Consider the following 16,090-nt stretch of genomic DNA (forward strand, 5'->3'; position numbering starts at 1 on the left):
TAAGTCACAACCAGTAAGTCAGTCTAAAGTGTTCTACGTAAACCATCACCGGGGAAAGCTGACAGAAATCAAGTATCACGGTAAATCAGACTCATCAGCAACCATGCTCTTTGTTGTCTAGGAAAGCATGGGTGAGGGGCGGGGCTACTTTTACAACTCGGGAGAGGGTGGAGCCTCTAATCCCGGCGCGACCACTGATTGGATTAGATTTTAGCCCGGTAACTGAGAAAGGATTTTCTAGCAAATAAGAAACGCCCCCACCCCGTGCCGGGAAACTAACTTCAAACAACAACTGTAAGAGTCTCGGCAGTCAGACAGACATTCACTCAGATACAGAGAGGTGCTGGAAACTTAAGCTTTATCCTAAGGTGACGTCCGCATGTTAATAAGACGTTTAGATTAGGACCAAGTGGCTTTATTAATTATCCCATGACGAATGCAATACTTACGTAAACTATTACAATCTTATAGTCTGCGTATTGACAGCCAGCTGAGCCGAACAGGTGGCTCATGTGTCAGTTTCCGCTAAGGGTTTAGTATTAGGAGAAGGGATTCAGATGTCCCATTCTCACAGAGGTCTTCTTGATAAGCAGTAACAGTAGATTCAGAGGACAACAGGTTTTGTTCAACAGGCGCAGGGATGCCCGATGCTGGGACAGACATGGGGATGGACAGCGAGAGGATATTTGGGGCGAAAGCCACAGAAAACACCTCTCCTTCGTCTATGGGCAGCGGTCGTCCAGCTGATATCCTGCGAAACTTTTACCACACGAAAAGAGTTGGGAATTATCTGATCGGGAGGAAGCTGGGAGAGGGCTCGTTCGCCAAAGTGAGAGAGGGGCTTCACGCGGTCACCGGCGAGAAGGTGAGAAGATCCAGTGTCCTTCACTTTGAAACACTGTCAGCTCGCTAATATCTTCCTGACACTGTAATAAAAATGCATATTAATGGTGTTTTTAATATATAGGTATAAGTTGTTTATTTATATCATCTAAGTGAACGAAAAGTTAAAATATCCAGTCCATTAGTCTGAATCGAAATAAAACTAGGACTTGAAAACTGTTGCATTAGTCATTTACTACATTTACTTAAGACAATTGTTCACATAACTTTCTGAATACGGAATTGTTAGCTGAAAAAAATAACACAACTTAAGTCTAAACTGTTAAATACATGACTTGAATGCAGTTGAATGTATTATTTATTTACTACACCCTGATCATCTATTTGTTCATCTATCATTGCCTGAATATGAAAATTGAAATAACATCTGTCTGAATTGTTTTGGTCAAACCCTCTTCAATGCCTGTGGCATGCAAAGGTAGTCTATGGACCATGACTGGAATGCTTTGTTGTGTGTTATTTAGAGATTAATTCTAAAATAAATGTTTAATGTCAATGTTAAAATTAAAAGCTGATTTATAAAAAAAAAAACATTTTAAAAGTATGGTCTCATGTTCTTCATAACAAAAATGTAATTAGGTAACAGAGACAACCCTTGAGCCTGTTTTCATTCAGGTGTCTGTATTAACCTCAGATTACCCCATAGAAAGTGTGCAGTCATTCAGAAGGAATTTCTTAACAGTTTTTCCACTTCTTTATTTCAGCAAATTGCAGGCTCAATATCTGGTATCTAGTTTCCAGGGCGTTTATTTATTAACTATTGTTGACTCAGAATGTAACATTCTTCCTTGGAATGACATGCTATGAGGTGCAGTGTCTATTGGCATGTAGAAAAAAAAAGTATTTGCTCTTGCAGTGAATGACATGAAATACTTAACATATCAGGTTTGTTCAGTCTTCTTGCCTCCTTTCACGGTTGCTGTGGAAAAGAGAAGAGGTCTTTCCCGGGCGATGATGCAAATGGCTAGCAAGCACAAAGAGAAGCGAGGCTGCCCCGTGTTCCTCATGTGTCCTGCCTTGCTCTCGTTCTCTGACATCACCTAGAAAAACAGACAGGGTGGGGCGGGGCTCACGATCGGTGGGCAATAGCACATGCTTCCCCCATGTACGCTGTGAGCATATCTAACCCACTTACACCCTCACCGCCTTTGTCTCCCAGCGAGAAAAACAACACGTTAGTCTGAGGCTCTGGGGGACCGTCGACCATCATTCGGATTAGCATTTTAGGCGATTGTTTAGGGAGGGGATTCAGACCCTTTTTTCTCTGCACGTCTTTTAATGTGCCACTCAGTTGAAGTAAATGATCCAGTTATCTTCTTAATTGGCCATGTATGACTGGTTCGCTCAACAGTCTCTTTTTGTGCCTGATGATTTGTGGTGGCATGGCAGGTCACCCCTTGAACCCTCCTCGGGTCACGTTTGGGGCTCTTTGATAAAGGGTAGAACCAATAACACCAGGCTATTGTTAAAGCCTATAGAGGGACTTTCAACCCAGGACAAAGAAATCCTGTTGGATAGAGAACAAAGACCCTTCCATCTTGATCAAAAATAACAGTGAAATTATGCTAATTCTCTCTCTCTCTATATATATATAGTATAATACCATAATGGTTTTTGTATGGAGGTGCGAGGGGGTTATGGGGGGTAGTGCTCTGTTTGACTCAGTGTTTATACAGCATTAGTTTTTTACTGCATGTTGGTGACAAATGGGTGGCATTAACAAGCCATTTGGAGATTCTTCCTTTAATTGAAGATGTTTGAATGGCTACACATTGGTCATTTGTCCTTATCCTTCCCCCACTAAGTCCTCTACAGGATCTCAGGGACAAACATTCAACCCTTGAGACGTGAGGAGACGGGCAAATAAGAGACCTGTCTGGCTTGCCTAACCTTTTCAGGGCTATTAGAATAATTCTGTACATCCACTAAACACTCCATTTGTCTTTTATATATTGACTAAGTATTATTTTTTTATTTTTCCCCACAGCTGGCAGTGAAAGTGATTGACAAGAGGAAGGCCAGAAAGGACTCGTATGTCACAAAGAACTTGCGGCGTGAAGGGGATATTCAGCAAATGATCCGGCACCCCAACATCACCCAACTGCTGGACATCTTGGAGACGGAGAACAGCTACTACCTCGTCATGGAGCTCTGCCCTGGTGGAAACCTTATGAACCACATTTATGAGAAGAAAAGGCTGGAAGAAAGAGAAGCCCAGAAATATGTGCGCCAACTAGTCATGGCAGTGGAGCACCTGCACAGGGCAGGAGTTGTTCACAGGTGAGAAACAAAGTGGGAATGGGAAACATTAAATTAGATTTTCCAAAGAATAGTGAAGTTACTCTGAAAGCAGAGAAACCATGTGTAGATACTCCAAAGACTTCTTTTATTTATAGTTCAGATGGTTGTTTGATAAATTAAGGTTTTTAAAATAATGTTTTTTTTCTGAATTTCAACAGAGACTTAAAGATTGAAAATCTCCTCCTTGATGAACAGGACAACATTAAGCTGATCGGTAAGCATTGTCCGGGAATATACATTATGCAAGGTTTTTAAATGCAACTTAAAGAACAGCTCAAAGTCTTAATGTCACCTAAAGTGAAGTGACATGGACGTGTTCATCTTTAGCAAGTGGTGAAGACTGACTGAGCAATCAGTATCTCATTAAAAACAAATGACCTCTCACCTCTTTGTGAGACATCCAACAAACGCATGGCTTTTATTTAGCAGCTGTGTGTGACAGACGGGGTTAGTATTGGGCAGCCATAAACCTTTTTGCACACCTCCTAGTGGGACGGTCAGTCCATCTATGATAAAGTACATGCAACTGTTATCTTACATACAACCTTCTCTCCGTTTTCCCTATATAGATTTTGGCCTCAGTAACTGTGCGGGCATTCTGGGATACTCTGATCCCTTCAGCACACAGTGTGGCAGCCCAGCATACGCTGCCCCTGAGCTTCTCTCAAGAAAGAAATACGGGCCCAAAGTGGATGTCTGGTCAATGTGAGTTCACAAAATGTGAAGCACTGTGTTCTAAGTTTGCATTCGGTACATTTTTCAGAATTTGACTCTATGTATGTGTTTCAATGTAGAGGGGTGAACATGTATGCTATGCTGACGGGTACCCTACCATTCACTGTGGAGCCATTTAGCCTGACAGCCCTTCATCAGAGGATGGTGGACAAAGATATGAACCCTCTACCTCCATCTATCTCTTCAGGTATTGAGAGAACTACATCTCTGAGTTGTTCAAAAGATCTTTATGACCACAAAGGTCACATCGAAACAAGAACAAATAACTTGCATTCTAAAAAATAAGCTTGTGTGATTCTACCAATTACGTTATAATGGGCATCATGCTCTGAATTCTGAGCATGAATGAGGTCCTTGAAAAACGTCACTGTTTTTTTTTTTTAGTCCTGTATGAGGCTCTTGACTTTTAAATTGAAAACAAACGGGAGGGTCTGGTGCCCACTGGTGTTTTAAATATCTCAGGAGATGGAAGTCAAATCTAATAAAGCAGGGAGTCTTCATAATCCAACTTCATTGATCCAGTTTGCTGATTTCTGTCACATTATTTTGTAGTCGACTGCCAGCAACACAAAACCTGCATGCCATAAAAAAAACCATGCCTGAGTGCCAACACTAATGCAACATTTTTTACCAGTGAATTCATTATGTAGATCATGCATTAGATCCTAATAATTTTTTGTCACAACAGTTATGTTTACAACAGCAGTTGCAAATGAACCTGTAATAATCATGTCATCTTAAATGAAAACATACTCAAGAACTCATACTTTAAATTGCAATGCCATTGGCTCCTAAACGTTGTTTACAGCAAACGTGCCAGACAAGTTGTGGCTTATTTTTTCAACCACAAGAAAAACCCGTTTTCCCCACAAGACGAAATCAAACGATCCGCTTTATTCAGATTTCCTAACAGCCATCAGTTAACCTTCCACAGAAGTAAGATGATTCTGTAATATCTACTTTAACTGCCATCTAATCATTGTATTTTGTTGACTAATTTGACACAAGCAGAATTCCAGATAAAATCAATTTAGGTAGATCACGTGGTTGATCACATTCCGTCAACTTTTCCATTCTGTTACACTTGCGTGAGTGTTCTTAATACCAGGTGATTAATTCACTACTAAATCTGTGAATCGATATATTACTACAAGATGATGCAGCGTTGAAATGAGATTAGCCTCATTATATAACACCTGTATTTAGCATCTCAAGGACGCAAGGCTGTGCGCTTGACTTATGTAATATGTAGGAGAAAGGCTGAATACTGTTTACTACAACATAATGTGTTTGTCCTAATAAACAATGATTTATTCATCCTAAAAAATCAGTTAAACACAGCGACTGATAATTGTTTTGTTAAAGTAAGGCTAGCAAGGCTTTACAGCTTCCTGTCTGTGTTCACAGCTGCCATCAGCCTGCTGAAGAGACTTCTCGAGCCTGACCCCAAGAAGAGACCCAACATCCACCAAGTGATGGCTGATCCATGGCTGCAGCTGGGCAACCCTCACACTGGAGTTCCTTACTTAAATAGGTTAGTCACCTAAAACGCTTGGAAGTCAAAGCCAAATCTTTTATGACTTATTATGACCTTAAACATCTTGTTGTACCGTTCAGGATCCACATTGAGGAGATCAACCACACGGTTCTGCTCCACATGACTGAGAAAATGGGCTACAAACACAGCGAGGTTCTGAGCGCGGTGCTCACTAACAAAGCCTGCCACACACTGACTGTGTACTTCCTGCTCAACAACAAGATGAAGAGACTCTCGAAAGAGTACAGGGTAAGTTTGAGAAGACAAAGACACCAGCACGTCCCCCATAGAAGCATTTCAGTTCTGTCTCCTGAGTTTAACGTTTTCTCTTGTTCTCACAGGAGAAACAGTACAACATGGAGAAGGAGAAAAAGAGCGAGCTGTTCCAGACTCAGTGGAGGAAACACGTCGAGAAGGTTACGATTCCACCCAAGCAGACGCCCGTGTATCTCGCTGTGAACAAAGGTCCCACCAAGGAGAAGAAACACAGAAATGGTGAGCGCCTGAAACTAGACTATAGACACAGTAACAATTATTTGGTTAAGATGTGATTTGGCACACAATTGATGTGTGACTATAATTATATATGATAATAAACGCTACATAATGGTACAAATTTAACCATTTTTAATATAGCTCTTTGTTGAAGGCAGCTTTGAAATAAGCTTTAATACCTGAGGGATAATTGACAGTAAATGAAACCGAGACAAATGTAAACCCTTTAGGGCTGTTCTGATCAGGTACAATATCATTAACGTTTAAAGATTAAAGATGACTTAAACGGACAGGTGTAAAGCATGTAGAGAAAACCTGTTCCACTCAGTTTTACTTGCTGGTTTGCCAAGTCATGTGACTACTGAAGAATTCAGCACAACATGGAACATAGCACAGTTAGTTGGAATTTTTCTCTGTGGTTGATAGTTCAGCCTCACCAAGTTTACTCACTTTCACATTACTTCTAACCGGTAAGATTATCAACTTCTTTTGTCCCACATCAAAATCAGTTAGGTCCTATGTTGTTTTGCCTGATTTTCTTTTTATCAACAAGAACAGTCGAAACAGTTTAATGCATCTTCTCTTAAAGCAGTTTAAAATGTAGGGCTAAACTGCAAAATACATTCTCTAGCCCAGCAGACTTCCACATTCTGCATGACAGAGTAATAGAAATACAAACAGAAAATGTATTTGCATGCAGTTTAGTAGTTGCTTATACAAATAAAGACTCCGAATCCGTCTGATTAAGCGAAGTTGAATCCGTTCTGTATCAAACTCTTTCCTCTCTCATTTTCAGGTCTTCTGAAAGCCGTGACCGGAGGTTTTAAAGATGTTTACTCAGGACATGGTGGTTGTATCACCTCCTCCTCTCTGGAGTACATGGAGATCCACCCCCTGTACCCAACCCCGCAGCCGACCCCACAGCGGACCCCAACCCATCCTACACCCGAGACCCAGCCAGTCCAGAAAGACAGCACCAAAGATTCCCCAAAATTTGTCAACATCTCCGCTCGCCCACCTTCCTCCCTCGGCGCTCATTCCTGGGCGTCCGCAAGCAAGCAACCAAGCAGAGATGCTCCTCCATCGCCATGGTTCAAGCTGACCAACGGAGCGCTCTCTCCACCTCGACACGTGTCTGCTTTTCAGCCTGATAGCTCGTACTTGAAGAAGGCCACGATCCCCAGTCCACCTCTTCTTATAATCAAACCTCAACTCAAGAAAATTCCTCCTGCTTCAGATTGTTCAAGCTCCTCAGATTCAAGCGGTAGCCCGCCCAGCAGCGGGGGTAGTGAGGAACCCCACAGCCCTCAGCACCACAGCAAGTTTCCTACCATGGGCATTGGGCAGATTTTCAAGAAAAAAGTGGCGCCCTTCAGCTTCCAGCTGCCCCTGTTCAAGCCAGAGCCTGTGGTGCAAGTGGAGTCTCCAACTCCCTACCATATGCAGACTCTGCTCTGTACCTCAGGGGCTCTCAAAACCCTGTGCTGAGGAGGAGAACTTTTAGATTATATAAAATCAGATGTATGCAGTCTAACCGACAACGCTCACAGTTGGTCTCAGTTGGGCTTCCCACACATAGACCAGATATATATAGCATATGTTACACACATAGCTTGAGTGAAGGCATCCAGAGAACAGGCTCTGAACACTGTAAAATTAGATCTTGAGGTTACTCGACCCCAGGACATTAGACACTGAATGTCGAGTTCACACGCAGCAACACATACAACATGATTCTAGTATAAGTGCCATGTAGCAGCTGAGCTGAGCCAACCTTTAATGCACAATTCTTCTGTGAAACAAAGCTGTCACTGCCCACAATAATGTTTGTACTTATATGTGTTGTACTGTAATACAATTAAGACTGTTAATGAACGGTTGAAGGGGTTTTTTATAGCGTTTATATGATTAAACAATATTAGTGGTTTTTCAGCCCTTATGTAATTCAACCTTAAATTGTAATGACACTCAGGTCAACAGTGCTGAACTTTTCCAATAGCCTCACTTCTAAACCTGTGATGAAACTATCAGTATTTAACTGAAAGATGACATTCCTCTTGATATTCCTCTTTAGGGGATTGCTGACATTTTGTATAGCCTTAAATATCTTGCGTTCAGCCTTTGGGGAGATTTTTAAGTATTATTTGAACTCTTAGAGAATAAGATTCATTTTACCTACAAAAATCTTATTTGGTGAAATAATAGATGTGCAATACTGTGTATATTTTTGATTGCTGACCTGGTTATAAGCAGGTTGCTGTTTTCTCTCCAATATAAGAGATTTTAACCCACCTGTACATAGAACGCAAGCGTCTTTCATTCCATGTTTAAAGGTGATTTATGCTGCCATTAGACATTAGATAAGCTGTGAATCTCTGCTACACTTTTGCATGCACACCAGTATAAAAAAAAAAAATGTGATGTCAGTTTTTTGGTGACACGTATTTGTACTTTTTCTATGCTGAAGATGATTTTGAAGGTCTTTTGTAAGTTTTGTATTGATTTGCTTTTTGCCAAGTAAAAAAAAAAAAAAGATTTTTTTTATGCTGTAAAAAAGATTTCAAATATTTATATTTTACAAATATTGTTTGTGTTATGAATTTTATATTTTAAATCAGCATGTATTACTTTTTTGACACAAAAATAAATGCACAATACCTAAACACAGATTTGCATGCATTTCTTTACAAACATAAAATGTCTCTTTTTTTGATGGTATTTAAATAATTTGTCACAGAATCTAAATTCTAACAGTTGTTCATGAAGAAACAGGTGACTTGGTGTCTGTGTGCTTTTCCCACGAGAACCCAGCAATAACCATTAAATGAGTGACAGCTGAAACACCATGTGTCAGATAATCCAGTCAGCTGCACCCTCACAACACCCATATCGTGACCCACAGACATGTATACTCAAGCCCAGATAAATCTAAGATGATAAAAGCTGAATGACATAAGAGGATTTAAAGTATATTAAAACCAAATCTTTGTTTACAAAGGACGATACTGACTGAAAACCTTTTTGTGCTCAAGTGGCAAAAACAAGCTATGATTAAAAACCCAAAGCTCATCGAACCATCAGATGCGGAGTAATACACAACAACAACATGAGCTGAAGATATATTGGCTGTGAGATGATGCAGAACAACACAAATTTTCTAGCAATCAAAAGTTTTCTAACTAATTCAAGAACAAACATCATGCCATTTCAAGGTACTGTGACAGTCCTGTGGCACACTGATGATATCAAATGGAAATATGAAGCTCAATCAGATTACAATAATCTTGTATCATGATAGATAAAAACAAAGAATTCCCCAAAACGTCCAACAAGACTTCTTTAAAACTTTTATATTATTTGATCGCTGTTTACTACTTTAACGGCCTTGATAGACAAATTCTGGCTTTAATACAGTTTAACTCAGTTGATAGTGTTTTGACATGATGTTGATTACCACACTGTAGCCCAGATTTTTCATTAACTCAAGAAAAGAAGGGCTCTACAAATATTTAGTTAACTTGCTGACAACATAACCTGCAAGGATAAAGTAATCACAAATGTACTTTAGTGTCATCAGCATTTTAATGGGCATTGCCAACCCTTTGGACAGGGTGCACAAATCACTGTTTACTGTTGTTACATGGCTAAGATCATCGTTAGAGTCAACGTCAAATAAAGGCCTTCTTGCTGTGTTTAGATCTCTCAATCTGCTGGGGCTTAGACCCTGATTGAGACTAATCCTGTTTTCAAACGGGCTTCCCCCCCCCCCAGCTCAGGAATATTTTCTTTGTGTCTGAAAAAACATACAATTAATCTACTGTCCTCACATGCCTAGTTGTCACGTTTTATTTAGGTGAATTTATTTGTGAAAATCAGTTTCTGAATTGCCACAATAAAACCATAAAACTATCATAGACTTTTCAGCTAAATCTATTTATAAAATACAAAACATTGATTTAATGTAATGTAAAAAATGTTGTTTTGGCAAACAAATATATAATAAATATATTGTATAAATGTATAACTTTTAAAACATGTGACAACTTTTTTCTAAACCACAAAACACTGTTTCAATGTAACTTGAAAAAAAACATATATATACATATATTATGTATATATATATATATATATATATATATATATATATATATATATATATATATATATATATATATATATATATAAATTATAAAATTGGTGTATATATTTTGAGGAAAGAAATCCCCAAATTTTTTTTACAATTATGCTTTACAATTATTTAAGTGTCTTGAACTTAGCGTTGGAATCCAAAGCATTCGGCCTGTAAAATAATATTTGCATACAGCGTTTAAAAAAAATACAAATAAAAAAGTAACTTCTGTGTGCATCCGCAAGCTCAACATGTCACAAATCTTTCAATCATAACTCAAAGGTAATGTTGGGGCTAATGCAGGCAAGTGTAAACCGCGGTTGCACGCAACAATCTATTTGCATATTAGCAAGAACGGACTGGCAAAACCTGTTTTGAGCTCTACTGCTATTGGAGGGTTTGTCTCTACAGTCCTTTTGTCGATTGCCTCACGGGGTTATTTGAAGTAACCTTCGCTTAATCAGACTCACTGTCTACATTATTGATTACCAGCCCGTCCTCCAGGACAAAATGCGCGCGCGCGTGTGTGTGTGTATCTGTGTCTGGACACGGAGATGGAGGTGAATGGGATGGGTAAGATCATACTGAAAGTGCAGAACATCAGCACTTTAGTTCAAGTGAAATGCACTGTGCAGATGCAGACTGCAGCCAGCGTCCATTAATCAAAATGACAGCGGCTGGCGGAGCAGGTGAGAAAAAATAGGCTATGGGAGAAAAAAATAAAACATAAATGAACAAAGACAAGAACATATGTACAGTCCAGTCGTCTTTCCTTGGTGAACAAATCTGTTTTAAATTTAAATTAAATGAATAACACATTCCTGTTGTGAAGGAGCGTTTAAATTATTTTTTAACTGAAGAACGAATCTGCCTCTTCAATGTACGAGTTTGAGATGTGATGAGGCACTGAATGAACGAAATGAACCAGACACCTCATTCATAAAAGAGTGAAGGCCAAAGTAAAGGCCTATAGACCCTTGGGTTTTTGCGGTGGTGCAAATTTAGTCACCAGAATATTAGGCGAGCACCATACGATTTTTGTAAGGTCTCACATGCTCATTGATTAGTTTAGCACTAATCAGTTGTCCCACAAAATGACAGCACTGGGGCCCTTATGCAGAATTTTTTTCAGTAGAAAAAAATAGCAGATTACAGCAACAACACAGGGCAGAGCAAATAGAAGCAACTTAAGTTTAAAACAAATAAATTTTTATCTGTCATAACTTTTAAAGAAAAATAGAGCAGACACTGGACAAAGGTTAAACTTTCTAGAGCGCATGTGTGCACCGCCTGCGTTTGCATACACCTAGGATTCTTCTCCATGTATTGGACTTAAATGATGGCCAACAGGCTGAAGGTCAATTTGCAATTTCAATGCAGCTTCAAAGGGCTCTACACCATCCCAGCCGAGGAACAGGGATCTTGTCTAGTGACAACAGTCATGTTCTAAACAAAATAAAAAATGATGTACTGTTTAACAACAAGAAAATGCAATTTGGACAGATTTGGTTATGATCGTTCTTGGTGTAAATGGAACTTTACTCAGATGAATCCTCACCAACTACTACAGCTAGATATGTTGGCTATTTTGCCACATGTACAGTGATGTTTCCCTCTACTGGAACAGGCAATGGTAGGAGGAGTTCAAAGGCACAAGAATGAAGAACTGTCTGAGGACACGTGAGAGATTGAGACCACACCCCCACAATCGACTGAAGCACAACATCATCAGACTGACAGACCCACCCCCCCACTCGCAAGCTGGTTGGCTGACTCGCTGGCCGGCAAATAAGGATGGCAACAGGCTCTAGCGACAGCATGTGCGCTTTGTTTCCATGGCAGCATGCCCCTTAGATACAGCTCTCTGGTTGGTCCGAGGCACGCTGCTTCAATCTCAGCCGCTGTTGTTATGCTACCCCAGCATTCAGGGTTGGGGGTGCACGCCTTTAGGGTCTCTACCACAGTCTATGGGCTCTACGAGTGTTTTCCCGCCTCCTGGTGTAGAGTGTTGCTATGCACATTGGACAGGAACTGTAAACAAACATGCCCCCCTCCTCCCGCCACCCACATGCACCATCCACTTGTTATTGAACTAGTTTTCAGTGGGTTGGGCAGAGATGTTTTGATACAAAAGATGAAGTATGAAAAACAAACCAGCGGAGGGAAAAACAACAACAACACGTGATTTGCTTTCCCATTATATTTATTGTGCATGTTCACCGTGTGTATCCATCTTATAAATACTATCATCACAAAACAAGGATCACACCTGACAAAACATGAGATGCAAACAAACATTCTCCAGTAAGAGTGTTTTCGAACAAACAGTACAGCAACTTTTAAAGAATAATACAATGTTATGTTGTAATATCTATGTACCTATTTCTAATGACATCTCTTAATTTGTGGACCTTGAGATTAATAAAAGGTAGGAAACGGTACAGACGTGTCACTTGAATACAACTGTACAGTAAATACATAACTGTCCTGACAAAATTATTTTACACTAAAGAGACCAAAAACCTTATTTACAACAGACACACGGTTTTATTACCGTCAGTCATAAAACAGACAGCTCATATCATTTTCCAGAATTGCACTGGAGGTTATTTTCAATCTCCAGTAGGCGCTGTCCTATTATCACGGCTAGAGATTTGATCTGAAAGATACATTAGAGAATAGGAGGTCAGACAGAAAACAGAAGACATGATTGTGAAATCTTGCTTAAAAAAAAAATCATGATTAGAACATAATTGTTTAAATACATAATTGTTTAAAACACTAAATACAAATATATACAAATATATATATATATATATATATATATATATATATATATATATATATATATATATATATATATATAAATAAATAATATTATATGTAAAGCTATTAAAACATTCATTCTCAACATTCACAAGACATTTCTAAATTTACCAGCCGGAATCTTCTTATCAGAATTGTTTTATTTGATTTATTTGACAAGTACATAGACAAGGAAGATGAAATTAAATATGAAAATATCTGACAGACATAACCGTCAACACCCTTTTCTAGATCAAATTCTTCAACAGCTAATATCTATTGTTCGCCGGACTCGGTGACCAAACAAAGAGCGCTGGCAGCAAGAGAGCGCCATCTGCTGTTTACTTCTGCGTGTTAAAAACCACACAGATAGCCTTTTTCTGCACCCTTAATACCGATTTCTCCTGTGTACCCAACTCATACTGGAACACATTCCTTTTAGGCATAAATTAGCTTTAGAAATAATTTATTTTAGCAAAAAAAAAAAAAAATCAGGTTCAATTAGGTACCTAATGTTTTTTTTTAAACAATAGATTTCCCCTCATCAAGTTTAACATCAAAAATTATTTTTTTCATTTCCTTTACACATTCAATATTGCCATTAATCTCTGCATTTGTAGTGCAAAAGAAATGGCTTATTTTTAAACAGCGAGAGACTTGCATCGGTTTACATCATGCTTGCAGATCAATAATTTAAATTAAAGATGAGCTACTTTACCTCGGTCATCTGCTGTTCTACAATGCTCTGGTACTCCAGGGTCACTGGTTTGTCTTTGTCTAATTCTGGCACCTGCTTGCCTGGACTGCCGACTACATAGCTACAGAAGAACACATTCGTATCCTCAATGTGATACATGAGATGTGGTGGCAATGATTCATTTGCAATAATTACACACACACACACAAAAAAAAAAATAATAATTTCACACAGGATTGTGCACAATATACATACCTTTCAATATTTTCAACATTAAAGCAGAAAAGAGATCTCTTGTAATCAAGCTTTTTTGGGGTTGATATGTACATAATTCCTAATTCTGAGCAACAGCCACGGCAGGTGAGATTCACAACAAGGCTGAATGTGAGAGACAAAATGTCATAGACATTGATTTCATGTTTAAATGGGAAAACACATCTATGACTCTACATACATTTATAAATTTATGAAAGAAATATCTCACCATCCAAGCTCCTTTCGGGTACCAGACACAAAGGGTTCTTTGTCTATGACAACATTGTCAGTGATTCCTAAAAATCAATATGCAAATGTCAAGACATATTCTATGTGATCAAAAGTATTACTCTAATACTCCCGTTATGTATTGCATAGTCAATGTTATCAGTACATATATATGTATATATACACCTACACTTCGATTTCAGTGGTTTAAACGGTTGTTATTCACAATTGTATTATGCTATTTTAACAAATGCATGCTAAGTAAAAACTAAGGTAAAAAAAAAAAACATTTTTAACATATTTTGAAATGTAATTTATTTCCCGAAGGCAATTCTGAATTTTCAGCAGCCATTACTACTTTCTTTAGTGTCACACGATCCTTCAGAAATTATTCTAATATGCTGATTTGCTGCTTGATATTTTTGTGGAAGCAATCTTCACGATTCTTTCTTTGATAAAGTTCAAAAGAACACACACACACACACACACACTGCAAAAGTTTGGGATAAGTAAGATGATTTGTAATGCTTTTTAAAGAAGTTTCTTCTGCTCATCATGGCTGCATTTATTTGCAAAAAAAAAAAAAGTAATATTGTGAAATATTATTGCAATTTTAAATAATTGTTTCTATTTTATTATACTTTAAAGGGTTAGTTCGCCCAAAAATGAAAATTATGTAATTAATAACTCACCCTTATGCTGTTCCAAACATGTAAGACCTCCTTTTACCTTCGGAACACAGTTTAAGATATTTTAGATTTAGTCCGAGAGCTCTCAGCCCCTTCGTACACACAGCTTCAATGGAGGGGCTGAGAGCTCTCTGAATAAATCTAAATGAGTTATTAATGACATAATTTTCATTTTGGGCGAACAAACCCTTTAATTTTTTATTTATTCCTGTGGTGCAAAGCTGAATTTTCATCAGCATCATTACTCCAGTCTTCAGTGTCACATGATCCTTTAGAACTTATTCTAAAATTCTAATTTATTAGTTTTCCTGCTTAAAATTTTCTTGGAACCTGTGATACTTTTTTCAGGATTCTTTTTAAGGAACAGCATTTAATCAAACTAGAAACATTTTGTAAAAATATACACTACCATTCAAAAGTTTGGGGCGGTATTTGTTGCTTTTCTTTTCTTTTCTTCTTAAAAGAAATGAATGCTTTTCTTCAGCAAGGATGTGTTAAATTGATAAAAAGTGATAAAGACTTAAATTGTTAGAAAAGATCTCCATTTAAAATAAATGCTGTTCTTTTCCATTTTATTCATCAAATAATCTTAAGAAAAGTATCAGAGGTTAAAAAATAATTAAGCAGCACAGTTGTTTCCCACATTGATAATAAATCAGCAAATTGAAATGATTTCTGAAGGATCATGTGATCATGCTCATCAAGACTGGAGGAATGACGCTAATGAAAATAATTTGCATCAAAGGAATAAATTATAATTTAAAGTATAATAAAAATAGAAAACCATTATTTAAAACTGTAATAATGTTTGACAATATTACTGTTTTTTTTTTCTTGAATATTAAGTCTCACTGACTACTAACCTCAAACTTTTGAATGGTAACGTTTATCAACACAACACAACTTTAACACCAGCATTTTACAGACAACAGCAAATAAAACGTAATAATCTTTTACGTTTGAGCATGATTTGGTTCTGCTCGTCATCACTGCCTCCCCAGGACAGACTGTCGCCGATGGGCAGCTTGCATTTGCCGCACATAAACACCGCTGGCCCGTCGCTTTCTCCGTCTTCCTCCACTCTGCTGCTGCTGCTATCAGCGGCACTCTCGCAAACAGAGTATGTTTTATAGCTACAGTCATCCGCAACTTTCATTTTGCCAGCCATTTCAAACGAAATATCAAAATCGCGCACTCTAGTGTGTATTTTTACCGCTTTTAAAATGTCTTCAAACGTCCGCGGGCAGCTGCTTCTGCGGATTTGCAGTAAGCGAAGATAAAATGACCAGCGCACAGCGCCCCCTGCTGCAACGGAG

The 16,090-nt window shown here is 38.3% G+C and overlaps 2 protein-coding genes across 2 annotated transcripts; one reads left to right on the forward strand and one right to left on the reverse strand.

Annotated features, from left to right (window-relative positions):
• The first annotated feature begins 325 nt into the window (after nt 1-325).
• Nucleotides 326-8,623, forward strand: LOC128021064 (hormonally up-regulated neu tumor-associated kinase homolog A-like). The gene is made up of 9 exons (XM_052607962.1): nt 326-865; nt 2,891-3,183; nt 3,363-3,418; nt 3,774-3,909; nt 3,999-4,126; nt 5,347-5,473; nt 5,557-5,725; nt 5,818-5,971; nt 6,768-8,623. The coding sequence occupies exons 1-9, from the start codon at nt 641-643 to the stop codon at nt 7,457-7,459; spliced, it is 1,980 nt and encodes a 659-aa protein (XP_052463922.1). The 5' UTR covers nt 326-640; the 3' UTR covers nt 7,460-8,623.
• Nucleotides 8,624-12,285: 3,662 nt separating this feature from the next.
• On the reverse strand, nt 12,286-16,085 carry LOC128021070 (protein Mis18-alpha). The gene is made up of 5 exons (XM_052607978.1): nt 15,732-16,085; nt 14,087-14,153; nt 13,858-13,980; nt 13,624-13,723; nt 12,286-12,759 (listed from the first exon to the last, which is right to left on the reverse strand). The coding sequence occupies exons 1-5, from the start codon at nt 15,940-15,942 to the stop codon at nt 12,682-12,684; spliced, it is 579 nt and encodes a 192-aa protein (XP_052463938.1). The 5' UTR covers nt 15,943-16,085; the 3' UTR covers nt 12,286-12,681.
• Nucleotides 16,086-16,090: the final 5 nt, after the last annotated feature.

Source organism: Carassius gibelio, chromosome A10 (genome assembly GCF_023724105.1).
Source record: "Carassius gibelio isolate Cgi1373 ecotype wild population from Czech Republic chromosome A10, carGib1.2-hapl.c, whole genome shotgun sequence".
In the NCBI taxonomy this organism is placed as follows: Eukaryota; Metazoa; Chordata; class Actinopteri; order Cypriniformes; family Cyprinidae; genus Carassius; species Carassius gibelio.

Excerpts from the sequence above, each read along its gene's own strand:
- LOC128021064 (XM_052607962.1), top strand. The coding sequence starts at position 641 with ATGCCCGATGCTGGGACAGACATGGGGATGGACAGCGAGAGGATATTT. Across the intron at positions 5,474-5,556 it reads GGAGTTCCTTACTTAAATAG|GATCCACATTGAGGAGATCA; the intron begins GTTAGTCACCTA and ends TGTACCGTTCAG. Across the intron at positions 5,726-5,817 it reads GACTCTCGAAAGAGTACAGG|GAGAAACAGTACAACATGGA; the intron begins GTAAGTTTGAGA and ends TTGTTCTCACAG.
- LOC128021070 (XM_052607978.1), bottom strand. The coding sequence starts at position 15,942 with ATGGCTGGCAAAATGAAAGTTGCGGATGACTGTAGCTATAAAACATAC. Across the intron at positions 14,154-15,731 it reads GAACCAAATCATGCTCAAAC|GAATCACTGACAATGTTGTC; the intron begins GTAAAAGATTAT and ends ATTGATTTTTAG. Across the intron at positions 12,760-13,623 it reads TAGAACAGCAGATGACCGAG|ATCAAATCTCTAGCCGTGAT; the intron begins GTAAAGTAGCTC and ends TGTATCTTTCAG.